This window comes from Hemitrygon akajei, chromosome 11, assembly GCF_048418815.1.
Source record: "Hemitrygon akajei chromosome 11, sHemAka1.3, whole genome shotgun sequence".
Classification (NCBI taxonomy): Eukaryota; Metazoa; Chordata; class Chondrichthyes; order Myliobatiformes; family Dasyatidae; genus Hemitrygon; species Hemitrygon akajei.
Window position 1 is genome coordinate 13,631,639 of NC_133134.1, and position 26,282 is coordinate 13,657,920.

The following is a 26,282-nucleotide window of genomic DNA, read 5'->3' on the forward strand; positions in this document are numbered from 1 at the left end:
GTTCAGCTCCAGTCCAGACCACTCAGATAAATCCCTTTCAAGTTAACCAGCCACAGCCTCCTACTCTGAACCAAATGCGAGCAAGTCCTTTGATGGCCACAGGACAGTCTACATTTGGTACTATACCTTCAGTTAATATGGAGTCTACACTCACTTCCATGTCAGCACCAGTGGCAATGGGCATGGTTCCAGTGCCAATGATTGGTAGGATGGGTACACCAATGAACATTACTGGAACAATGCCCCAGACACTTGTATCTACAGGCATTCCTCCGCCTACATCCCAGCCCTCTACAACTAACCCTTTCCTATTATAAAAGACCAGAGGAGATATCTTCATTTGAGTGAAAACCATGACAGGAGTTTGGTTAGTTGTGTTAAATGTATTCTAGACTACATTTAAGGGCATGGTGAGGAAACCTTCACAGTAGGTTTGAGTTTTGCTGTGTTGGCTTTTATGAAGTACATATTGAGAGTGGTTATTATTCACTATTTTCTGAAGAAGCTGTTTGCTGCCAATGGAGGTATCATTGTATGGTGACTGAACATGTAGTTGAACACTAGTAAAATGAATCTAATATTCATACCTCCTCAATTCTCCAGTCCTTAAGTGCATATTACAGTTTGTCCAAAGGTAACATAGTCTTCTGTGCAGTATATTTAGTTTTTGCATTTCTCATGTCACCGGTTTCAAAAACAAAAGGCCACTGACTGTTTTCAAGAGTTGGAACTTTGCTTCTTAATCAAAAAAAAAGCAAATCTGAAACTTAAGTATCCCAAATCAGAGCAAGTATAATATCTAGATTTCCTCACTGACAAATACTTCAAACCTATTCATAGCAGTAAGAATTTTTGAATTGTGCTGTGTTTTAAATAGGCTGCTACGAAGTTGTTTTTGGATTTGGACTGTTGCATGCATCTTTAATTGCTTTTTGAAATAACATTCTAGGCTCCGGATGTTATTTTAGCAGATGGTATTGGCTATTGTTCAGTATTAATCATGGTTCAGCACTGAGCAGTTTGAAATTCTTTGTGGAGTTTTGCTAATTAAAAATAATAAATGCAGTTATCAGGGATAAACTCTATACTCAAGTTTCAGAACTTTTAAGGAGGGGTTTTTATGTAAGGGAAAAGTTGCACGCATCAGTCTGTTATTGAAATCTAAAATGTGCTACTTACTAGCTATTCTCTAGTGCAAAACACATTTAGGTGAGGTTGTAGTGTTCACCATTGTTAATGCAGTAAAATAGAGAGTTTAAAGAAAAATACATCAGTGTAACTTTGGATTCTAGGTGCTTTCTTTTAGGTTTTACTAAGTAATGCAAACATTACGCTATTTCAGACTCCACATTGGTATATGCAGTTATCCTGTACACTTTGCACAACATTTTTAATAGATAAACCTTCATGTAAAGGTCAAGTAGCCAAGTTATGAGTCTGTACTTTGCAACCATATTGTAGTTTACAGAAGTTTTATGCTATTTTTAATCTTTCTGTCCAGGGACTTTTGGTAAGACTTTGCAGCGTGTTTTTTATCTGCTTTAAAATATTGTGTTGACAGGTGCCATAATGTGCGGTCCAAATGGTATCTTTGGTTTATTATTGAGAGAGAGAATAAGCTCTGCATTTTAGAAAGGGTAAAGGGAATCCTGTAATTGAGAGTATACACTTGTATTATTGTGTTCAGTATGTCATGTTGTTTCAACACTAAGTTCAACAGCAAGTTAAGTTTTGTAATTCAAAACAGATTTTCTTTGTGAATGATTGGATGATTAGCCTGGTTACTTAAGGATGAATTGCTATGCAGCAAAGGTAAATAGTAGTCCTACACTTTTATTTTAATAACTTATATGTAAACATCAGTGACCAGTCTGTGCTTTGCTTTTATGAAGAATGAGAATTCAAATGATAAGTTTTCTATCTGGATATTTTAGAGTGTGAGTTTTGCAGTTTCATTTGGTTTTGTTGATTAGCTAGGAAATGAGTTTTGTACATGTGGCCAACAGCAAGTTAGTATTTCTTTGAAAGGGAATGTTAAAGTCTTGTCCTTCCAAAAGTTCATTTACTTTTATAAAACAATAACTTGGATTTCTAAATAATTCATTAAGTACTTAGAAATCTTGAATGATTTGATAGTGAACAATCTGGCATTGTAACAGTAGTTATCAGTATTTACTAATTGTAATATCAGTTGCCAGACGCTATATCTTCCAGTAATCACTTGACATGCACATATTTCATGCCCACTTTTGATGAATATTCGTGAACTTTATCCTGCTTGGATTTAGAAGTTGTCACCTGCCATTCACGCTTAAGTGAAATACTGAGTTTTAGCCGATATAATTTTGCTTAGATACAGGAAAAGAAAATACCTTCAGTAATAATTTAAAAATATGGGTGTGGAATAATTGTTCATGTGTCAAAGTAATTTGTCTAGTTATAGCATATAGCTATGGTGGTATGCACCTTATTTTTTAAAAGAAAGTCATTCTTAGCAATACAAGTATGGCATATTATATAACTAGAATTTTCCAAATTTCTGAAAATGAAAATTTTATTGCTTTTAAGATTGACATTAGTATATGCATTTTTATATTCAGAAAATGGGCGTCTGCAGAAAGTGGAAATGCCACAATAAAATTCATGCTAAGCAAGTTCATTTGAAACATGACCCTGTTTGACCTTGCACATATATATTTATATTCTACAATTCCAATTATTTTGAATTGATTTTAGTTCTTCAAAGGGTTCATGTGTGTGAGAATATGCATGCTAAAGAGTGCAGCCACTACTTGTATAGTCTTGCATTTAGTCACTAAAATGTATACAAAGCTTCTGGTAAGATTTGTATTAATTGTATTCATGTACTGTAAAATTTCTTTGCTGTCATTTTGTTAATAACTTTGCATCAATGTAAATGAATGGTAGTCTACCATCTGTACCTGTTGTGTAATATCATGTGTAATGTAAACTGTATTGAGTTTTTACTAAAATAAGTCATATAGTCGAATTTCGATTGTCACTTGCATAGTTATGACTTTAAATGCCTGTTTTTTAAATCATAAACACACATGAATTAAGTAAGTCAAGGAACTGGAAAATCAATGTAAGACATTCATTTGGAAAGAGAATGACTCCGTTGATGGAAACTGACACATCACATGCCTGTTTTTGCTTGTTCCCACAGGACTCAAGTTGGTACTTTGTAACAGCACTCCTAGCTGCCAGATGTATGATTTAGACTGAATTTCTTTAATATTTTTGATGGCTCAGCACCCAGTGAGTTTGACACTGGCCTTAAGTATTCAGTGATGTGCCAGAAACATAGTTTTAGAAAAACCCAATAAGTAGTTGTGAGGTTGAATGATCTCTTCTATGACAAAATACTTCAAGAATCTTTACTAATTTAGTGTTCAATTTTTTTTTTCTCTTGACTGGGGTTATGGAAGTGATGAATAACATATTAGCCCATAAATGCAGAAACATATCTCCAGAAATGTTTTTTTTTCTGTGGATCTGAATCTGTACCCAGTACCATATCCACCTATTATGTTCTGATATTCAAAAATTTACATCTTTACTCCTGCACAGAGTATTGGAGATGGGGTGATGTGCTACCCGCAGTACATCAGGAGAGATCACCACCAAATTCCAGAAAACAGAAAGGCTCAATTGGAAAAAGTTATTCTGGGTAATGGGGGGAATTTCAGGGAAAAATAACCAGTGGTACATTAAGCTGTACTCTTGTTTCTTAATTGTTACCACTCTTATCAACCTGTTTTAACACCATTTTTAATTGAAAGAAAATCTATCTGTTTTAGTTTTACATACAAATTTAAATTGCATTAATATTACAGTATCCATTAAAACTTTGATAAAGCATTTCTTCTAATAAATTAGTTGAGCTACAAAATGTGTAGTTACACCAGCTGAAAAAAATTGCACTATTGAGCATATTATTTATAATGTAGGAACTTGTGAAGAATTTTCTGAAACTTGGGGAAACTCACACCTATACCTGAATAAGTATGTAACATGCTTCTTCTTATTGGGCATCTAAGTTATGTATTACTATCAATGAGATAGTAAGCACTTGGATTTTGTCAGTTGGGCTCTTCTCTCTGGGGATAACATGAGGAAATACCATAAGTCTGCCACAAAATGACAGACCATCTGGGGAAAAAAATACTCTTTGTAGGTCTTTCTGTTCAGCCCTAGACCTAAATGTGAGTAAATTTATTGTATATTCTCTGTCTGGAATGTGTGTAGTGATTTTTTTTAAAAAAAGTTCTGTTTTTCATACACTGGAGAACTTTGGCTTCCTCCATTGTCCATGTCCCCTATTTGTAGGTTTCACTTTGATGGCTTGGTTTCGGACACCGCTACATAATTTGAATAATCATTTCTTATAATCCGGCTGTTTAAGAAATGCTGTCATCAACACTTGGCTCTATGATTATTATATCTAAATTGCATCAATGAAAATGTTAGCTCAGAATTGATGTATTATACTATATAAAATATAATGGAGGCATACAGCCAAAACATCTTAATTTTGCGTACACTTAGGTGACAGTACTTAAGTGGTTGATGTGTACAATTCTTCAAAATATTTAGGTTTTTTTTTTCAGTGTGAAAGCATAGGTAAGAAAAGTATCAGTATAATGCTGAGAGAGGAAAAAAGTAATCTAGATTTAACAATAAAGACCACTGGAGGGACTAGTACCTTTTTGATTTTCCAGTTGTTTGGCTTGCATATTATTAGGCAAAGGACAGCTATGTGTTTTTTTTTTTAAAAAAAAGGACTACCTGCACATAATGGTGAGTAACCTACCTTTTTCATGTATGTTCTGTTCATCCACCTAACTTAATTCATGATGCTGGGAGCGGGCTGCTTTATATGGTATTGTGCTCAACTGTCATTACTGTATTATATAACTTATCATTTGTACTATTGTAACATATGTTCTGTATCTTTTATTTTCTATGTAATGGTTTTGTAGCAGATCAGTTATTGTTTATGCCATTTAAACAGCAGCAAAGATCAGGAGCCTGTTGCTTAAAATAAGGAAATTAAATTGTCAGTATCTGTAACTAGCTTTTAGTTCATTTATTCTATATTAGAAATACAAAGCAATTGCAATATTACTAAGTTCCATAAAATACTTAAACCCATTCATGATAATGCTTCATTAACAAGGGAAACTGTATTATACTGTACATATGTGCTCTTTGCTATATCGACACCCGAGGCTTTGAATGCCAAGTGTTTGACAATGGAATATTACTTGGTTTGCCTATATGGCTTAACAGCAGTGATGGTAATTTTAATGTAATTAACTGATTGTCATACTGGTTCATAAACAATATAAACCCATGCAAAATACTTAAATCCTAATGTTTTCTCCATTATCTAAAAGCAAGGTCAAGAGTGATATCAAGGGCTCTGATAAAGAACAGAGAGAGCTGCTTTAAAGATGGAATCTTCAACTATATGGCATGATGGGAGAAGTTGTTGTGTTATTGCTTGGTAGGTTTGATAAAGATGTTCAAATCCCTGAAGAGATTTTATAATTTAAGAAAATGTTCACAATTTTGTTAATCAGAGAGGATTTTCTGGATTTAAGATGCTGGCAAAATATGCTAGCATGGTTGTACAGTAAGTTGTGATGTGGAATGCACTGACAGAATGCATGATATAGATTCAGTAATAGCTTTTAGAAAAGATAACTGAAGAGTGATATGGCAAAAATAAAAATAATTGGCTACAGAAGAGGATGATAGTGTTTGTTTATATTGTGTGCCTTGGCATTAACAAGTCCTGTGGTCAAGTAAAAGAGCAGAAAGTGGACTGGAAATGTAACAAAATTATATTTGGAAAGAGCAAAAATGAGTTAACGATCACGGGTATAGGCACAATGAACTGAATTGAAGAACTGAATAAATGATTTTGAGGTACATTACTTCAACCTTCACCATCGAGGATGAGTGAGATGAATGGCTTTCTAGCAAAACCTAAAATGAATTCTAAACAGAGGTGCAAGGTGAATTTTAAATTAGTTAAAAGAATAAAATCCAAATATAAACCCATAACAGTTTAAAGCAATAAATAATAGCCACAAAACCTAATAATATGATTGGGAAATATAATAAACATTTGAAAACAACATTAGAAACATAAACATAGAAAATCTACAGCACAATACAGGCCATTCGGCCCACAAAGTTGTGCCGAACATGTCGTGTCCTTAGAAATTACTAGGCTTACCCACAGCCCTCTAGTTTTTCTAAGCTTCATGTACCTATCCAAAAGTCTCTTAAAAGACCCTATCATATCCACCTCCGCCACCATTGCTGGCAGCCCATTCCACGCACTCACCACTCTGAGTAAAATACCTACCCCTGACATTTCCTTTGTACCTACTCCCCAGCACCTTAAACCTATGTCCTCTTGCGGCAACCATTTCAGCCCTGGGGAAAAAGCCTCTGACTATCCACACTATCAATGCCTCTCATCATCTTGTACACCTTTATCAGATCAAAACGTTCATCTCTTTAACTACTTTTTAAAATAAAGATAATATCTCACTGCTCTCTGATAATTACTCACTAGGAAAGTGAATAGTATTGGATAGCTGGTACCAACTAAGGTTCTATCTTCTATTTTATAATTAGTAATCACCAATCTATAATAATTATTGTGACAAACTATAGTTGGCATTAAATGGAACCTTTACTCTTAATATGTAATTATTTGAGGGCATTTATAAACAAAATATTATACAGTCAGCATTGGTATTGAAAATTGAACTCTCTTGACTAGCCTTTATCCTTTTGATGTAACTAAAGTGTGGGCATTGATCCCATAGTCGACAAGGACTTCTAGATTTGTAAAGCCATGGGTAAAGGTCTGAATTTATAGAATCAGTTGACAAGATGAATTGGAAGGACTGCCAGCTTGCCACGAATAAGAGAGCAGTAGAAGTGTCAATTTTAAAGGAAATTTAAATTGTAAAAATTAAAAAAAACGTAGACACAAATTGATGCACTGTGGACAACCTGTTATGATCCATATTTTAACTATTATTTCTGTACTTCCTAACTTAATGACAAATGTTGCCTTTCTCTATATTTTACCAAGTGAATGCACTATACACAAGACCAGGATATAAGTAGATTTCAACTGTTCATGGTGCTAGCCTTCTCATTCTCTAAGCATTAGTCCTATCACTTCACAAGCACTTACAAAAACGATTTCCTTGGCTAGAATTAAATATTTTCATTTCTCATTTAATCAAGTAAAGAGTGCTATTCTCATAAGCACAGCTATCATGATTTAGCTGAAGTCTTAATGACAAAAATGTCATTAGTCAAATTTTCATTAGTGTTTTTATAAATAGTTCATCTGAAAAGAAATGTATTGAAGATAAACTATTACGCTAACAATATCATAACTAGTTACAAATGAGTTTAACAAAAACATTTCAGACCTTTAGTTGTGGCAAATGACATCAAGAATGCAGTAAATATATCTTGCGTTGATTTAACAGTACATGCAGTCAATCCTTGAAGCCCTTTAATCCTATTAGAATATTTCAAATGAGATAGGGTGATCTTTTGCTTGTTGGGTAGGATTACCTTGTAAGCAAGTGTATTATTGCTATGTAATCTAATCTTACCAGAACAAATGTATTGATAGCAAGGCTAATGTGTATTAACTTTCAGAGGCATATTGCTGAAACAGGGTATTTAACCCATTTGTTTTAAATATTTCACATTAATGTTTCAGGACTTTTCCAAATTGCTTGCTAGCTTTTTTATTAAACTTGTAGAGAAAACTGACCTTTCATCACAAGATGTTTACTCTTGGACAGGGATCTTCAATGAACTTATCCATATCTTACCAATTAGAGATTGTAAGAACATGAGCCAGTGTCGTCTTTTGAGGTACACTGATCTTTCAGAAAATGAAATATTGTGAAACATTTAGTTCACCCTGCAGCCATTAATTGTATTTAGTCAGAACACAGTAGGCTGAGGCAGTTCAGTTAAAACAAAATTTAAACAGACAATGTTAACCAGTTTGAAATTCAACAGACAAGAATACTCAGCAGATCGGGAAGTAGCTGTGCAGAGTGGATAAGTTAACATCTCAAATTGGCCTTAAATCAAATAGTTGGAGATAAACAAGTTTTTAAATCAGTAACCATTCCTAGTTCTAATGAATTGTCACATCTTCCAAAACATTAATTAATTCCGTCTATAAATATAGCCTAAAAATTCAGCTATCATTTCGTGTTATCTGCAGGATGGGTTCCACTTAGCCATCAGATGTTCCAAGAGTCTGATTGTTAGGAGGTATTGCATCATATCCCAATTTCTTCAAATCTTTGGTGACAGTGTTGAAGGAGATGGTAACAAAACCTTGAGACAGAACCCTTGTAACTAAAAGTGCACAAGAAAATGCAAAATATTAATATCAACTGTTAAAATATTTAAGCTAAATAAATTGTTTGTAAAATAATTCCTTCTAAATACCCTACTCTTGGACAGGATTTATTACAAGTTTGCTACTGAAGATACCAGTATGTAAAGGAATTCTTCTTTGTTATTGTGTAGTCTCAGTAAGTAACTTTTTAATTAGTGGAAGGCAGGAAAATCAGTGTGTTAAAATAATTTAACTGTGCACATGGAATAGCAAGAGACTTGAAATAAATTCTATACCTTATAATATACCTAACAATAACACTGAGTGTTTAAGAATAATAAATTTCTACAAAAGGAATTTTTGTGATGTTAAAACAAATTTTGGATGTTACTGTCATGAAATGTGGTTCATGAAGTTGCTATTCCTGTCTAAGTTTTCAGCTTCACCAACAGCAGCTTGTGAACAAGAAAAAAAAACTTCAGTAAGGCAAACCTTCTCTTCCTTCTCCTTGTGCAACCAGTTTTGCATCTGTGAATTCAGGACGTCTTCCCATGAGCCAGCTAAACCGGGGGGTGGGGGGGGGGGGGGGGGGGGGGAAGAAAAAACTGATTAGACCACAGCCTCTTTTTTTTTTGCAGATTCAAAGAATGTTTTTTATTTGAGACCATGTAGAGAATTTTTTGCTGCTCTCCTGAGAACAAGTCTTATTGCAAAGCAAAACAATGAAGAACCTAAACATTAGTTGGTTTAAATTTTGAGCCCAGACGATAGGACTGAGGCTACATCTCATCACATCATCCAGTAATTCCTATTACATCAATCTGTTGCAATAGTTCTAGAAAGTGAATTTCATTTCCAGTAGTCTCAATTATTGATGTTCCACATATGGATTGTAAATTAAGTGCCAAGATGGTGTAATAAAATGATTTGGCAGCACAAACGAATAATGACTTGGGCAATTTGCCAGAGGCTGAACAGTGAAATGAACCAGTATTCCCACAAAAAAATAATTATTTTCAGCAATGTTAGAAAACTGGGTTTTAAATAGAACAAATGCAAATCATGTTCAACTGTAGATTTTAAAACTCAACTACCCAGGAAACAAATCAGACAATAATCTTGGCATAGGTAAAATAGTCAGCATATCATGGGCCAAAGGGTCTGTACTGTACTGTTCTGTGTTGTCAAATAAAATGAGGACTTCCAGTGCAATTTGTGAAGCTGCTTAATGTAACTTTGTTTTAGGGCAGAGTCTTCTATTACCACTCAAATCTACCACATCTGTTCCCTTCCTATTTGGCATTCTAAACACCAACTCCCATAAATTACAAGTGGAGAATTAAAACTGTTGTCCTCCAATGACATCATAAAATGCACCATTTTTACTTGTTCTAACTTTGTCCTAATTTCTCATGAAGACTTCTCTAGTTCACAGCTGACAGCCAGAAAAACAAAACTTATCCAGGCAAGATCAAGCATGGCACACACTCTAGTTTAAGAAAGAATTAGTAAAGTCCAAAAACGTATATACAAAATTCTGCATTTTAACTAAGCAAAATAAGTACATGCTGTCCACAGGACACAACAGGGTTCTGTTCGTATGAAACTGTTCATAACCCAGCAAACATCTGTCTATATGTAAGGGATGTATACAAGTCACGTGTTCATAAGCTGGAGAGGACCTGTTACATATCTCCTAGTACTAAAAGCCCCAGAGTCATTTCACTCCAGTGAGGTTGCAGAGTATTCACAATGATGTGGAAAAAAGTGTTAGGGAGTACTAAAATTAGATTGTGATTTAGATGTAGGTAGAAGTATGAGTTGAACTGTTTAAATACTCACATTTTAGGTAAATACATTCAGCCACACAAAACCTTGTTAAATTATTTTTTCTGCCCTATTACTACTGATAGCAACTGCAGAAGAGTATCTCATCACCTAGCAGCTCTGGGAATAAAGTTGTAATAACAAGAACTTAAGTATTTCATGATCTGAATAAAACATTGTATGAGGTACTCTTGACATATAACAGCCCTAATGGAAGTCAACAGAGGTAGAGAAGTGTAGAATTGCAGAACAATAAGTCAATTTACCTATGCATATTGGGTCTTGATTAGAACCAGAACATGGCCACTTGGTCCTCTAAGGTGGTCTGGTTTATATGGATCTAGATCCAAAGTCCCACTCACTGCAGATGATACCAGAATACACACCTCCCACTATCCCATCTTCCTTCTCCCATAATGCTGGATGCATGCTTATTACTGAATGAAGAAGTAGACCAGATGGCTCACCACTACCCCCACCCCCAAGATGCTCATTTCCAGCCCCAGCCTACTGGTTCCCAGTCATCCTAGGAACTAACCAGGCAGCTCAGACCATACTTTCAATCAAAAAGGGAAAGAAAAGATATACTTAGATGCATTTGCAGAGAGAAAAAAATCACAGTATAATAGCATTGATTGCCTGTTATTAGTTACTCATCAACATAAGGAAAGACCAGTAATGAAAACAGATATGATATTGCTTTTTGCATTTAATGGATAAATAAGTAAGAGAAGGCGATTGTTAAACCTTTACTGCAAGCAACAATGGTAAATAAATATCAGTCAACTAATGGTTTCCATCCATTCACTGGATGTTGGTATTATTAGAAAAATTGCCATTTTGCTGATTAATAATGTGAAAGCACTTTGGACCAGTGCCATCCTTGTACCATAAGAGCAGGAAATGATGACTGACATGCGGAGTACTCACAGCACTTGTGGAGAGAGATGAGCTAATGTTTCACTTCAGTGCCTTCATCAGAACTTGCAAAGAAATACAGCTAAGGCCATTTTTCACTTTTATTTGCAATCCTTAGGGTGTTATTCTGGGAGGGTGAAGTGGCTTAAAGGAAGACAAAAATAACCTTCAAACTGTTAGAGATCTATGGAAACTGATGTTGGTTAATTAGCTAAGAGTCATTGGTAACTACACTGCCATTCTCTCTCGATAAATACCTTAAAGTAACCAGGCTATACTGTATTTTTACTGCTCACACTTTACAGTTCAGTATATTCTCCAAACTGCAAGATTTAGTTTGAGCTCAGCTATCTTGAGCTGCAATATCTAAGAATCTTAATACCTTGTAAATTTTTGCAGTCTTGAGGACGACTCAGGAACAAACATTGGAATGGTTCTCTTGTGCCTAAAAGGGGAGAAAAAAGTAGTTTTCCTAAGTAAATTGTAACTATTTCACAGGAACAATTTTTTAAGCATTTCATTCAACTTATCTATCAATTCATTGTAGGCATATATCAAATTAACCATCAAATTTCTTGCAACAATTTAAAACAAAAGGCTTGTCAGCTTCAACAATATCTGTTCCTCTGGTGCAGATGGGCAATGCGAGAGTATGAACTGCTCTTCTCAAGCTGTTCCCGTACAGTTCAGATGATAGCAGGAACATATCACTGGCATTGGAGCGGGTCCAGAGGAAGTTCACGAGAATGATCCTGGGAATGAATGGGTTAACATACAAAGAGCATTTAATGGTTTGGGGCTTCTGTACTTGCTAAAGGTCAGAAGAATGGGGGGAGGAGGGATCTCAATGAAAACCTATTCAATATTGAAAGCCCCAGATAGAGTGGATGTGGAGATGTTTCCTATAGTGGATGTGTCTAAGACCAGAGGGCATAGCCTCTGTAAAAGGATGTCCCTTTACACCAGGGGTTCACAGACCCCTTGCTAATGGTATTGGTCACTGCATAAAAAAGGTTGGGAATTCCTGCTCTAGACAGAGTCTAGGAGGATTTTCTTCAGCCTGTGGTGGTGAATCTGGAATTCATTGCTACATACAGCTGTGGAGGCCAAGTCACTGGGTATATTTAAAGCAGAGGTTGATAGGTTCTTGATTAGTAATGGCATAAAATGTTACATGGAGAAAGCAGGAGAATGAGGTTGAGGCATAATAATAAATGCCATCATGGAATGGCACAGCAGATTCGATGGCAAAATGGCCTACTAATAGTTTATGAAATTGAAGCGAGCAAATAAAATGTAGTAAAACAAAATCATTTTGCAGCCTGTTATACTACAAATGTGCATGACTGTCATGATTGTAACATTATACTACTAAAGAATACCAAGATAAACTTCATAAGTAACATTTTTGAGACTTACCACTGTCATAGGATACCGCACATTGGTGCAAGATCAATATGAATGATTTGGAGTATTACACTGAACTTACTGGTTTTTGTACTTTCTTATGAAATTTCATCTAGGTACTTTTCTGTTGGCTTTTTATCTGTTCCTGATTTCAGTGTAATATAGTTATAACTAGTAATTCAGCAAAGGAAACTGACACTCGTAGCTTACTTGTACTCAGTGGCCACTTTATTAGACAGCTCCTGTACCTAATAAAAGTGGTTATTGAGTGTCTGTTCATTGTCTTCTGCTACTCTAGCTCAAGGTTCAATGTGTTGTATATACAGAGGTGTTGTTCTGCATACCGCTGCTGTAACATGACATTGTTTGAGTTATTGTCGCCTTCCTTTCAGTCTGGCCATTCTCCTCTGACCTCTTTCAAGAGGTGGCTTTTGTTCACTGGATGTTTTTAGTTTCTTGCATCATTCTCTAAACTCTAGAGACTTGTGTGTGAAAATTCCAGGAGATCAGCAATTTCTAAGTTCAAAGTAAATTTATTATTAAAGTACATATATCACTATATACAACCCTGAGATTCATTCTAAGATACTCAAACCACCCCGTCTAGTACCAACACTCATTCCACAGTCAATGTCACAGATCACGTTTCTTCCCCATTCTGATGTTTGGTCTGAACAACTGAACCTCTTGACCATATCTGCATGCTTTAATGCACTGAGTTTCTGCCACATGATTGGTTGATTAGATATTTGCATTAATAGTCTGGGGGCTCCTCTCTCCACGGTGCTAAGGCTGTGAGACTGCCCCCAGCTGCTGTGCTTTGTGTCTGCAAACTGAGTAGCGATTGGCCCCGCTAATATGGTGAAGTGAATACTGAGGCTTTGGGCCTGTTCCAACTGCTCCATGGATTTGGATCTAAGGACTCGATTTGGGTCAGGATGCTGTTACAGTTGCTGGCTTCTACAGTCTGCAAGATTTGTTGTTTTCTGTCTTTCTCTGTGGTGCACATTGGAGGTTGGTCTTTATTTTTAAATTGGGTTCTATTGGTTCCTTGCTTTGCAACTGGCTGTAAGCAAACAAATCTCAAGGTTGTATAATTTATACATTCTTTGATAATAAATTTACTGTGACTAATGAGCAAGTGTACCTAATGAAGTGGTCACTGAGTATAACTTTCCAGAGTTTAGGACTGAACTTTATGAATGCAGATTTTTGTTTTGGCCAGAGCCACAGCTCTCATCCAAATACAGCTCCTATAATTTCTGAATGCAACCCCAATTAACCCCATCATGTCATTCATCTACTAAGTCATGTTCTAACAGAACTATTACATCCTAGATTTCATTAGTTTTGAAATGTAACATTTGTTGGGTTTATAAAGCTTTCCAAATTATTTAGAATCCCAAAAATGCATACTTAAAAAAAATAATGACTTACATTCCAGGAGTCATAGGAACATGAACAGCTCCATAGCCACGGACCACATCATTTCCAAACAGATCAGGTCCATAAACACTTACTACTATCTGAGGCCCTTTGGAAAACAAAGACCAAAATAGGTACTCAATTGCTACAAAAGGTTGTGCATAAATTCAGTACTTAATGTAGACAAACAAGAAAATCTGCAGATGCTGGAAATCTGAGCAACACACACACAAAATGCTGGAGGAACTCATCAGGCCAGGCAGCATCTAGGAAAAGCGTACAGTTGATGTTTCGGGCCTAAACCTGAATAGTTTTATCTTAATGAAGGCAATACTATATCATGTGATGTGGGAAAAACGTAACACTTCTATACATTTTTTAAAGTTATGCAGCTTTATGTAAAAATTTTGAGACATACTTACAACCATATGGGTTGGTGCTCTTGAATGTGATCTCCATGGGAAAATTCCACACAAAGCATTGATTGCAATCCTTACTTTTTGTTGTTATTTGGGAAATCCCTTCCTCCAAACCCTAAAAAAAATTCAAAGATAAAAGTCATTACCTAATAAATTAGCAATTGTCATTACATGTTACTCTTTTTCAATAGATGGTTGTATTTTCCATCAATTCTCTTCAGTTGCTGAAGTTTTATGCCTGGCCAATAAGCCATTCATCAAAACTACTGGTGAGTTTCCAAACTGTGATGTATTTTGTAATATTGCATCTTAATATATTAAGTGAACCGCATTTTATGAGAGAGAGGAGGACAGTAGGTGGTCAAATTTTAAAGTGGATACCTAATTTGCATTTAATCTTCCAACATTATTTGTACTTTTACTGTTTCTCTAAGGCCTTTTAATAACCATAAGATACAGGAGCAGAAGTAGGCCATTTGGCCCATTGAGTCTGCTCCGCCATTCAATCATGGGCTGAACCAATTCTTCTAGTCATCCCCAATCCCCTGACTTCACCCAATACCCTTTGATGCCCTGGCTAATCAAGAACCTATCTATCTCTGCCTTAAATATACCCAATGACTTGGCCTCCACAGACTCTCATAGCAACAAATTCCTCAGACAATAAGTTAGCAAGAATCATCATTATTATGTGCCATAGACGATTATGATCTTCCATCCATCCCTAATCTGTGGGGAAGACCCCTTATCATGTTGCAGTTTCCATTCCTTTCTCTATACATAACCATGATTATTTTTGGCAAATTGTTCTACAGAAGTGGTTTGCAGCTGGCATAGCATCTATAAACGGGTGAAAGTTTTTTACAGACAAGGATATGGCTAGGATTAGGAGTCTTAAGTTATAAGGAGAGAATGGCCAGTCTGATATTTCTTTTCCCTGGAGAAAGGAAGTTGAGTGATGTCCTTGTGGAGCTTTATAAGATCATGAAGCACTTAAGGAGTAGGTAGATATAGTCAATTTTCCCCAGGAGAGAAGCATCTAAATGTAAAGGGCATAGGTTTAAGGTAAGAGAGGAAAGATTTAAAGGGGGTGCAAGGGCAAGTTTCTCCCCACATAGAGTGTGGTAGATATACAGAACAAGCTGCCAGAGGAAGTTGTAGGGCTTGGTACAATTACAAAGGTTTAAGAGATGTGGGCTAAATGCAGGCAGAAGGGATGAGTAGAGATTGGTATCTTGGAGAGCACTGACATGTTGACTGAGTTAAGGTATTAGGAAGGACAATAGGCTTCAGAGATGTTTTACAGATATATCTGGATGAAAAAAATACATACCTCTGTAGATAAGCACACTGATGCTGGATCTTTACTGCATTACTGGGTCGTTATTTACCCATGCAAGATCTACAATGAACTTGCTCTTTCTGTGCTAATTTTCAAGATTCTTTTTCCACATAAATTCATTTTTTCCAACATTGGAACATTTGCCAATCAGAGGCAGTTTTTTTTTAATTACTCTGTTCCCCTGAGTAGTTGGGCTGTTATATTTAGACAGATGTGGATGTAATTTTAAAAGGTTAAAAATACCACAGAACCAGTTCTGAACAGTCAGACCTGGCCTCCGCCCAGACTTGCTGACCTTGGTCCCCATCCACCCAGATTTGCCTTTCCAGATGCAGATATCTGGATAAACCAGCTCTCTGATGCCAGAAATACTCCAGAAGGAACAAGTGGCCTTCAGTGGTGTACCACAGAAACAGTTCATTGGTGCCAAAGCTTTTTAAGCGAGAGATATTTAATAATTATTCAAACTGATTTAAATAATTAAGTTATTTTCAATTGAATATGTATTAGAATATTAAAGGGTTGAAACATTAAAATAACAGGAGAGAAACCTATTGAATTTTAAAAGGCATAGATTGAGTGGATGTGGAGATTTTGTTTCCTATAGTGGGGTGTCTAGGACCAAAGGGTATAGCATCAGAATAGAGGGACATTCTTTAGAACAGAGATGGGGAGGAACTTCTTCAAGCAGAAGGTGGTGAACCTGTGGAATTCATTGCTACCAATGGCTGTGTAGGCCAAGTCATTGGGTATACTTGAAACAGAGGTTGATAGGCTCTTAAATGGGGAGAAGGTAGGAGAATGGGGTTGAGAGGGCTAATAAATCAGCCACAATGGAATGGTAGAACAGACATAATGGGCCAAATGGCCTACTTCTGCTCCTATGTCTTATAGAATGGTGAAACAGGAGCCTGAGATGATTGTTGGACTAAGGATAACTGGTAGGTTTAGCCAAACATGGGAAGGAATAAGTGGAGATGGAAGAAAACAGTAGCTAGATAATGGATGGAGGTAGAGGACCATCAAAAATAATCTCCTTATATGGTGGTATCTTAGATAGGTATGCCTGAAAGAAAAATGGAGGATTACGTGAGAGGAAGCATCAGGTTGATCTTGGAGTAGGTTAACAAGTCAGCAGAACTCTATGTAGCCCATATTGTGGGCCTGTATTGGGCTGTACTCTTCTATGTAATATAGGCAGAACCTTTTTCTGAGAGGTTCAGTGATTCTCTTCAATGGGCCATCATACAAAGAAGCAGGATGGGTCAAGCTAATCTATGTGCCAAGCTGGTTCAATGACAGGTGCAGCAGTGGAGGGAGAGGTCAGAATCACAGGCATTTGACCCTGGGCTTGTTTTGAATTTGTGTATTTGGCTGTACAGATACAAGAACTGAGCTACAAAAGCCTGAAAATGACCATGAGGTCAGGAGTCCACCTTATTGTACAAGAGTTACATTCAAGAATTATTTTTTTTTAGTGTGTGGCACCAGACTGTCAGCCAGTCTCGTCTGGTGCATGGTATCAGGATTGGTCTCCTTTTGGATTAACCGGGCCATGATATGAACATTCCTGACTCGACCCTTGTATTTTTTACGAGGTCGAGTGGCTAGCTCGGCGCTCAACCTGGCACCGATCTACCTCGTTCTACCTATATCATTACCCAAGAGACAGTGCTGGAGGAACCTCAGCTCTTGAGCTTGTCCAACGGGTCTGAGATTCTTGTTCCCTGTGTGGACGAGAGTGGAGGCTAAATGTAGTTCAGAGAACCATGCAAGTGGGGGAAGAGAAATGCAGAGGTAATTGGAGATAGTATAGTCAGGGGAATAGACAGAGTTCTCTGTCGTGAGGATAGAGCATCCCAAAGGCTGTGTTGCCTGCCTGATGCCCAGGTTCGGAACATCTTATCTGACCTGCAGAGGAATTTGCAGAGGGAGGGGAAAGATCCAGTTGTCATGGTCTGTGATATACAATGATATCAGTAGAACGAGGAAAATGGTTCTGCTATGGGAATTTGAGCAGCTAGGAACTAAATTAAAAAGCAGAACCAAAAAAGTGGTTATCTCTGAATTACTACCTAAGCCATGTATAAATTGGTATAGGGTTAAGAAGATTAGAGAGTTAAATGTGTGGCTCAAAGATTGGTATGGGAGAAATAGGTTTGAATTCATGGGAAATTGGCACCAGTATTGGGGAAGGAGGGGGCTGTACCAATGGGACAGGCTCCACCTGAACTGTGATTAGACCAAGATCCGAGTAAATTGCATTACTAGGGGCTGTGGATAGGGCTTTAAACTAAATAGTGGGGGGGGGGGGGTTCAACAGATTAGCGAACTATGGATAAAGTAAAAAAAGAAAAGTGTGGATAAAGAAAAAGCAAAAGATAAAAGAAAAGTAAGAGTGGAGTAAAGTCAAGCACAAAAGAGTAAAAGATTACTAGATTTTAAAAGCACAATGAGTGTAAGAGCACTTTATTTGAATGCCCGTAGTATTCAAAACAGGGGCAGCGAACTTGTGTCACTAATCAGTATAAGGGGTTATGATTTAGTGGCAATTACAGAGAGGTGGTTGCAGGGCGGAGAGGATTGGGAATTAAATATCCAAGGGTATCGGGTAATACAGAAGGATTAGCAGGGAGGTAAGGGGGGGTGGGGTAGTGCTCTTAATTAAAGATGAGATCAGAGCGATAGTGAGAGATGATATAAGATCTAAGGAGCAGAATGTTGCATCCATCTGGGTAGAGATTAGGAATAGTAAGGGGGGGGGAGTCATTGGTGAGAGTTGTCAATTGGCCACCAAATAACAACATTACAGTGGCACAGGCAATAAACAGAGAAATAACTGAGGCATGTAAGAATGGAACAGCAGTTATCGTGGGGGACTTTAACTTGCACACAGATTGGGTGAATCAAGTTGGTCGAGACAGTCTTGAGAAGGACTTCATAGAATGCATCTGTGGTGGCTTTCTTGAACAGCATGTTACTGAACCTACACGGGAATGTGTTTTCTTAGATCTGATCCTGTGCAATTAGACAGGTAAAATTAGTGACCTTGTAGTTAGGGATCCTCTTGGAAAGGGTGATCACAGTATTATTGAGTTTCTCATACAAATGGAAGGTTCAATCTAAAACCAGTGTATTATACCTAAACAATGAAGACTGCAATGGAATGAAGGGGGAAAAAGACACGTATGTTCAAATGCTGTTCATAGACTTCAGTTCAGCATTCAACACAATCATCCCTCAGAAGCTGAGCCTACTGGGCCTGAACACCTCCCTCTGCAACTGGATCCTAGACTTCCTGACTGGGAGACCTCAGTCAGTCCGGATCGGAAGCAGCATCTCCAACACCATCACACTGAGCACGGGGTCCCCCAGGGCTGTGTGCTCAGTCCACTGCTGTTCACTCTGCTGACCCACGACTGTGCTGCAATACACAACTCGAACCACATCATCAAGTTCGTCGATGACATGACCATGGTGGGTCTCGTCAGCAAGTACGACAGATCAGCTTACAGAGAGGAGGTGCAGCAGCTAACAGACTGGTGCAGAGCCAACAACCTGTCTCTGAATGTGAACAAAACAAAAGAGATGGTTTTTGACTTCAGGAGAGCACGGAGCAACCACTCCCCGCTGAACATCGACGGCTCCTTTGTAGAGATTGTTAAGAGCACCTAATTTCTTGGTGTTCACCTGGTGGAGAATCTCATATGGTCCCTCAACACCAGCTCCATAGCAAAGAAAGCCCAGCAGCATCTCTACTTTCTGCGAAGGCTGAGGAATGTCCATCCCCCACCCCCCATGCTCATCACATTCTACAGGGGTTGTATTGAGAGCATCCTGAGCAGCTGCCTGGTTCGGAAATTGCACCATCTCGGATCGCAAGATCCTGCAGCAGATAGTGAGGTCAGCTGAGAAGATCATCGGGGTCTCTCTTCCCGCCATTACGGACATTTACACTACACGCTGCATCCGCAAAGCAAACAGCATTATGAAAGACCCCACACACCCCTCATACAAACTCTTCTCCCTCCTGCCGTCTGGGAAAAGGCACCAAAGCATTCAGGCTCTCACGACCAGACTATGTAACAATTTCTTCCCCCAAGCTATCAGACTTCTCAATACCCAGAGTCTGGACTGACACCTTACTGCCCTATTGTCTTGCTTATTATTTATTGTAATGCCTGCACTGTTTTGTGCACTTTGTGCAGTCCTGGGTAGGTCTGTAGTCTAGTGTAGTTTTCTCTGTGCTGTTTTTTACGTAGTTCAGTCTAGTTTTTGTACTGTGTCATGTAACACTATGGTCCTGGAAAAAACGTCGTCTCATTTTTACTATGTACTGTACCAGCAGTTATGGTCGAAATGTCAATAAAAGTGACTTGACTTGATTTGGCTAGTGTAGACTGGGAACACAGGCTATATGGTGAAATGGTTGAGGAACAATGGAAGACTTTCAAAGAGAACGGTGCCCAACAAAAGTATACTCCAGTTAAAAGCAAGGACAGTAAGGGTGGGGAGAGCCAGTCTTCGATAACTAAGGAAATAAAAGAAGGCATCAAACTAAAAGCTCGTGCATACAAAGTCGCCAAGAGTTGTGGGAAACTGGAAGATTAAGTGAACCTTAAAAAGAAACAAATAATCACTAATCAAGCAATAAAGAAAGGGAAGCTAGATTATGAAAATAAACTAGCACAAAATATAAAAACATAGTAAAAGTTTTTATAATTATATAAAAGTGGAAAAGGGTGGCTAAAGTAGGAACCTTGGAGGATGAGAAGGGGGAATTGATAATGGGTAATGAGGAAATGGTAGAGGCTTGAATGACTATTCTGTGTCAGTCTTCATGGTGGAGGACACGTCTAACATGCCAAAGGGAGATGTTATGGATGTGATGGGTGGTGAGGACCTTGATACTATAGTTATAGATACTAAAGAGGTAGTGCTGAGCATGAAGATAGACAAGTCTCCTGGTCCTGATGGAATGCATCCCAGGGTACTAAAAGAAATGACAGAAGTTATAGTAGAGGCTAAGGTGATAATTTACCAAAATTCTCTGGACTCTGGGCAGGTCCCCATGGATTGGAAGACAGTGAATGTCATACCACCATTTAAGAAATGTTGCAGGCAAAAGGCAGGTAATTATAGGCCAGTTAGTTTAACATCTGTAGTCGGGAAAATGCTTGAAGCTATCTTTAAAGTAGAAATAACGAGGCATCTAGAAAGAAGTAGATCCATTAGGCAGATGAAGCATGAATTCAGCAAAGTTAGATCCTGTTAGACAAACTTACTGGAGTTCTTTGAGGATATAATGAGCGCAGTGGATAGAAGGTGTTACGAACCCCATAACTGGGGCACTTACCAGCAAAGATAGAGAGGTCTGTTGAAGTCTGATGGTACTATTTTTAACAGTATTTATTAGTAAAAATACACAAAAATAATATCAATGCAAACATACAGATAATATATGTCATCAATACTAAATCTAAAAGTGCGGGTATAATAATAATCAATAAGTAATAAGCTCTATCGTTGTCTAGGGGATAATGTATTGTCCGATGGAAATATAAAAGCCACTCAGTTCATTCAGGCTGCAGCCTTTGGTTGGAGTCAAGAGAGAGATTTTTAGAAACTTGCCAGCTTTTCCTTTTTATGATTTCGATCCTTCGAGAGTTCCGTTGGTGTGGCCTCTCCTTTAGCCAAAGCCGTTTTTCCGTGGCGAGCCCGCCAATTCCCAGGCAAGGGAAAAGGACGCACGCGAGCCCCCCACCGGCTGTTGCTATTAAATGCTGTCACGGGATTTCTAGCATTTCTCCTGGTGTGTCTAAAGGGGTTGTTCCCCAGACCCTCTTTTATCCTTACTCACGGGGTCTCAGATGTCAATCAGGTTGGGATGATGCAATCCCTCAACCAGCCCACTCTGGTCATCCCCGAGGGGCTTCAATGAATAGTACAGTACTCAATACACAATTCCGTCTCCAAGAGACAATAGCTGTTATCAATGGTTCCGTCTTGCTGAGGCCAGGACACATTCCAAACCCTGTGCATTCTGGACGTCTCTCTCTCATTTCCTGGGTCCCAGACCCGAATTAATAGTGATCTTGCGATTCTCACAAAGGAGGGGGCTACTTTGTACCCTTCGGCCCCTCAGAGTTGTGGCACATTCGTAACAAAGGGAACAGATGGACATTATTTATTTCGATTTCAAGAAGGCATTCGATAAGGTGCCGCATGAAAGACTTATCCATAAGGTAACGCATAGAATTGGGGTGATGTATTAGCATGGATATTGGATTGGTTAACTAATAGAAAGCAGAGTGTAGGGATATATGAGTGTTACTCTGGTTGGCAATCAGTGGTGAGCGGTGTTCCGCAGGGCTCGGTGCTGGGCTCACAACTGTTCACGATATACATTAACGATCTGGAAGAAGGGACCGAGTGCAGTGTATCTAGGTTTACTGATAACATTAAATTGAGTGGAAAAGCAAATTGTGCAAAAGATATGGAGAGTCTGCAGAGAGATATAGATAGGTTAAGTGAGTGGGCAAGGGTCTGGCAGATGGAGTACAATGTTGGTAAATGTGAGGTCATCCACTTTGGAAGGAAAATTGAAAGAGCAGATTATTATTTAAATGATAAAAAGTTGCAGCATGTTGCTGTGCAGAGGGACTTGAGTGCTTGTGCATGAATCACAAACGGCTGGTTTGCGGGTGCAGAAGGCAAATGGAATGTTGGCCTTCACTGCTCGATGGATTGAATTTAAGAGCAGGGAGATTATGCTGCAACTGTACAGGGTACTGGTGAGGCCGCACATGGAGTACTGTGTGCAGTTCTGGTCTCTTTACTTGAGGAAGGATATACTGGCTTTGGAGGCGATGCTGAGGAGGTTCACCAGGATGATTCCAGACATGAAGGGGTTAGACTATGAGGAAAGACTGAGTCGCCTGGGGCTGTACTCACTGGAATTCAGAAAAATGAGAGGAGATCTTACAGAAACACATAAAATGATGAAAGGGGTTGATAAGCTAGAGGCAGGAAAGTTGTTTCCAATGATAGGTGAGACCAGAACTAGGGGACATAGCCTCAAGATTCAGGGGAGTAGATTTAGGATGGAGATGAGAAGGAACTACTTTTCCCAGAGAGTGGGGAACCTGTGGAATTCTCTGCCCAGGGAAGCAGTACCTTAGTAAATATATTTAAGACAAGGCTGGGTAGATTTTTGCATAGTAGGGGAATTAAAAGTTATGGGGAAAAGGCAGGTAGGTGGAGATGAGTCCAAAGCCAGATCAGGCAGGATCTTACTGAATGCTGAGCAGGCTCAACAGGCCAGATGGCCTACTCCAGCACCTATGTTCTTATGTTGAAAAGAGTTTTTGGGAACATGCCAAATTTCTTTAGCCTCCTGAAGAGGTAGATGAATAAATTCTTACCAATTTCTTGGCACTACCAAAAATAAGAGTCCCCCCCCCCCCCCCCCCCCCCAAGACAGCTGGACAATTGCATGGTTAGGAAAGGTTTAGAAGTGCCATGGGCCAAACACTGGCAAATTTGACTAGCTTGGATGGATGTCTTGATTGGCATGGACCAGTTGGGCTGAAGGCCTTTTCAATGCTGTATCTGACTAAGAGAACCTGCACACAAGTATTGTCGCAAAATATTTTGAAAGATCTACCTTCTCATTGTTCAGAGCTAACTGAACTCAAGTCTGGACTGTTTTTGGGGACATGATCATTAGAATAATATTTGTTTTGGTCGAATAGGTCTGTAGAGAATGCCATGCATGGGGGTGCTGAAGACCTATCTTCACAAGAACTAGCATAGCTTCATGTGTTACTACACTGGATCCACACTGTTTGCACAAATGAGGGGTCATAAAGATGTAAAATCCTGAGTCGTAGTAATGAGGTAGTGGTCTATATTTTTAGAAAAGTGACATTTTATCTAAACAATTAAAATGAGGAAAAAGCAACTAATTATCTTAGGATACCAACATAACAAAAATATAATTATGGGGCCCCTCTACCACCATTTAATAAGATCATGGATTATTGCAACTTTTTTTTATTATAACACATCCAAGTTCAATTAAAACTCACTGACATCTAACTACAGAGGAACCAACACTATATTATAGGCTTATAAACGATTACAGATTTACTTATCAGAGGAAACTGATATCATTCATTTATGTCTGTGACGCCAATGCAAAGCAACTTAGTTTCTTGCCAATATTAAGGTTTACAGAGCAAGTATATCTTTAATATGGACTTGAAGCTGAGCAGAATACTGAACTGAAGTGTCCTAGTTGTACTGTGTAAGGCTAGCATATTTGCAAACTGAACGTCAACTTTTACAGATAAAAGTTCCAGTTGTGTTCCAGATCTTTAAACAATAAGACACAGGTTGAGAATTAGGTAATTTGGCCTATCAAGTCTGCTCCACCATTTTATCATGGCTGATTTATAATCCCATTCTCCTGCTCTTTCCCCTTAACCTTGGATGCTCATACTGACAAGAATCTATCAACCTCCGCTTTAAATATACTCAATGAGCTGGCCTCCACAGTTGTGTCTGGCAATGAATTCCATAGGTTCACTACCCTCTGGCTAAAGAAATTCTTGTGTTTTAAAGGGATGTCTTTCTATTCTGAGGCTGGGTCCTCTGACCCTTGACTCCCCAACTATAGGAAAGATCCTTTCCATGTCCACTCTATCTGGGCCTACCAATATTCAATAGGTTTCAAAGAGATTTCCCATTCCCCCTCCCTGACCCACCACCACTATTCTTCTAAACTCCAGTGACTATAGGCCCAGAGGTATCAAACACTTACTGTCGATCACTTTCAAAATCAATGCTCAAACATGGAAATACACCCTAGGGTATCTACAGTGAATTCCTGGTCAAATGTCCATTAGACAGACTGACAAAAACTGAGAATAACTATGGGCACCAAACTTAAGGTCTAACACAGAGGAAAAATAAATTAAATTAAAACCATGTCCTCTATAAATATGTGAGATACTCCTAAGGTATCTTTGAATTTGCAGGGCAACTATTCTGACATCACATCAGCATAATATAGGAATAAAAGCATTTAGCCAAGTAATTTTGGAAAGCACAAATAACTGCAGGAAAAATTAATTTTCAAACAGATTAATCTGAAGGATCTATCAACGTGTAAAGAAGGGCAGCACAAGCATGACCCTATTAATTTGTTAATATGGTGAATGGTTTCAAAGAATATAAATAAAAATCAATTATCTGTGAAATTCAAGGTCACTTTCAATAGTCAGCTCAACTTGGAATTTCGAGATTCAAGAATAATTCAAGCTTTTAAAACTCAGAACATGGTTTCAACTGCATTTTAAACAATGTTCTGGAAAAGCATTTCTAGTTTTTTTTTGTTTTAACAAAGTCGCTAATAGTTTGTACAAAAATTTGAAAATGTCTTCATTGGTCACTTTGTTAACGATGCCATAGATAAGATTCACTAATCTACACAGTGAGAAACTGAAGTCAATAATTGTAGCTGTTCCCTTCCAAGTTACCCATGTAACTACACCCAGTGGTCACTTTGTACACCTGCTCAATAGTTCTGCGGACAAAAATGCCTTGTCAGAGGAAAATGGCCAGATTGGTTAAAGCAGACAAGAAGATGACAGTGACTCAAATAATCACACGTTACAACAGTTGTGTGCAAACAGCATCTCTGAAATACATTGAACCTTGAAATGGATGGGCTACAGAACTAGTTGCCACTCCTGTACTGAATAAAGTGGCCAAAGTGTAGTCCCATTTGCCCATTTTTCACACGTACATTTAAACACGCAGTGAAATGTGCCATTTGTGTTAGCAGCCGACACACCTGAGGATGTGCTGGGGGCAGTTCATAGGTGCCCCCAGCACATGTTCAATGTTCAACAGAACAACACAAGAGGCAAGAAGTCCTTGATCCCGGACTTACAGACATTGGGCCTCCAACCACTGATCCCTGGCCTGGACTCAGACATGCCATTTGGGCCTCTAACGTCCAGACTCACCAATTTCTGTCTTCTACCTTCGAGCCCTCTACCTCCAGACACACTGAGCACTGGAGTTCAATTTTCACCTTTACTCTCTGGACTTCACTGACCACTTGGTATCCACCCCAGGATTTGCCGGTCATGGGTTTGATCACTGGGTCTCTACTTCCAGACTCACGTGGACCTCTGGCCCCGATGACCTGGAGTGTCACTGGCCCTCGAGACTCCTGCCTGTACAGACCCATCGACTCAGAGTTCGCCAGCCTGGGGAATGCTGGAGTCCTCAGTGCCTGACAACTCTGGGATCGCTTACCTCCAACCTGCACTGTGAACTGCAGCCCCTGCCCTGACACTTCATCCCTGTCCCGAAACCAAACCTGACACCCAATTCCCCTCACCGTGCTCAAATCCATCCTAAAAAAATATAATAATTCTGAGCCATAACAATGATGGAAATCACCGCTTAGGACTATTTTGACCCAAACACTGGCTCCTGCCCT

At 38.5% G+C, this 26,282-nt stretch overlaps 2 protein-coding genes across 4 annotated transcripts in view; one reads left to right on the top strand and one right to left on the bottom strand.

The window, feature by feature from the left end:
* epn2 (epsin 2) overlaps positions 1-5,094 on the top strand; it is a 66,004-nt gene extending 60,910 nt beyond the window's left edge. For all 3 annotated transcript variants that reach the window (XM_073060237.1, XM_073060235.1, XM_073060236.1), the window contains one exon: positions 1-5,094. In XM_073060237.1, coding sequence (XP_072916338.1) covers positions 1-317 — 317 coding nt within the window. In that variant the 3' untranslated portion in view covers positions 318-5,094.
* b9d1 (B9 protein domain 1) overlaps positions 5,088-26,282 on the bottom strand; it is a 27,672-nt gene continuing 6,477 nt past the window's right edge. Inside the window, exons 3-7 of the mRNA XM_073060242.1 lie at positions 14,428-14,539; positions 14,018-14,114; positions 11,556-11,618; positions 8,921-8,988; positions 5,088-8,445 (exon numbers count right to left, since the gene is read on the bottom strand). Coding sequence (XP_072916343.1) covers positions 8,321-8,445; positions 8,921-8,988; positions 11,556-11,618; positions 14,018-14,114; positions 14,428-14,539 — 465 coding nt within the window. The 3' untranslated portion in view covers positions 5,088-8,320. The remainder of the gene's footprint in view (positions 8,446-8,920; positions 8,989-11,555; positions 11,619-14,017; positions 14,115-14,427; positions 14,540-26,282) is intronic.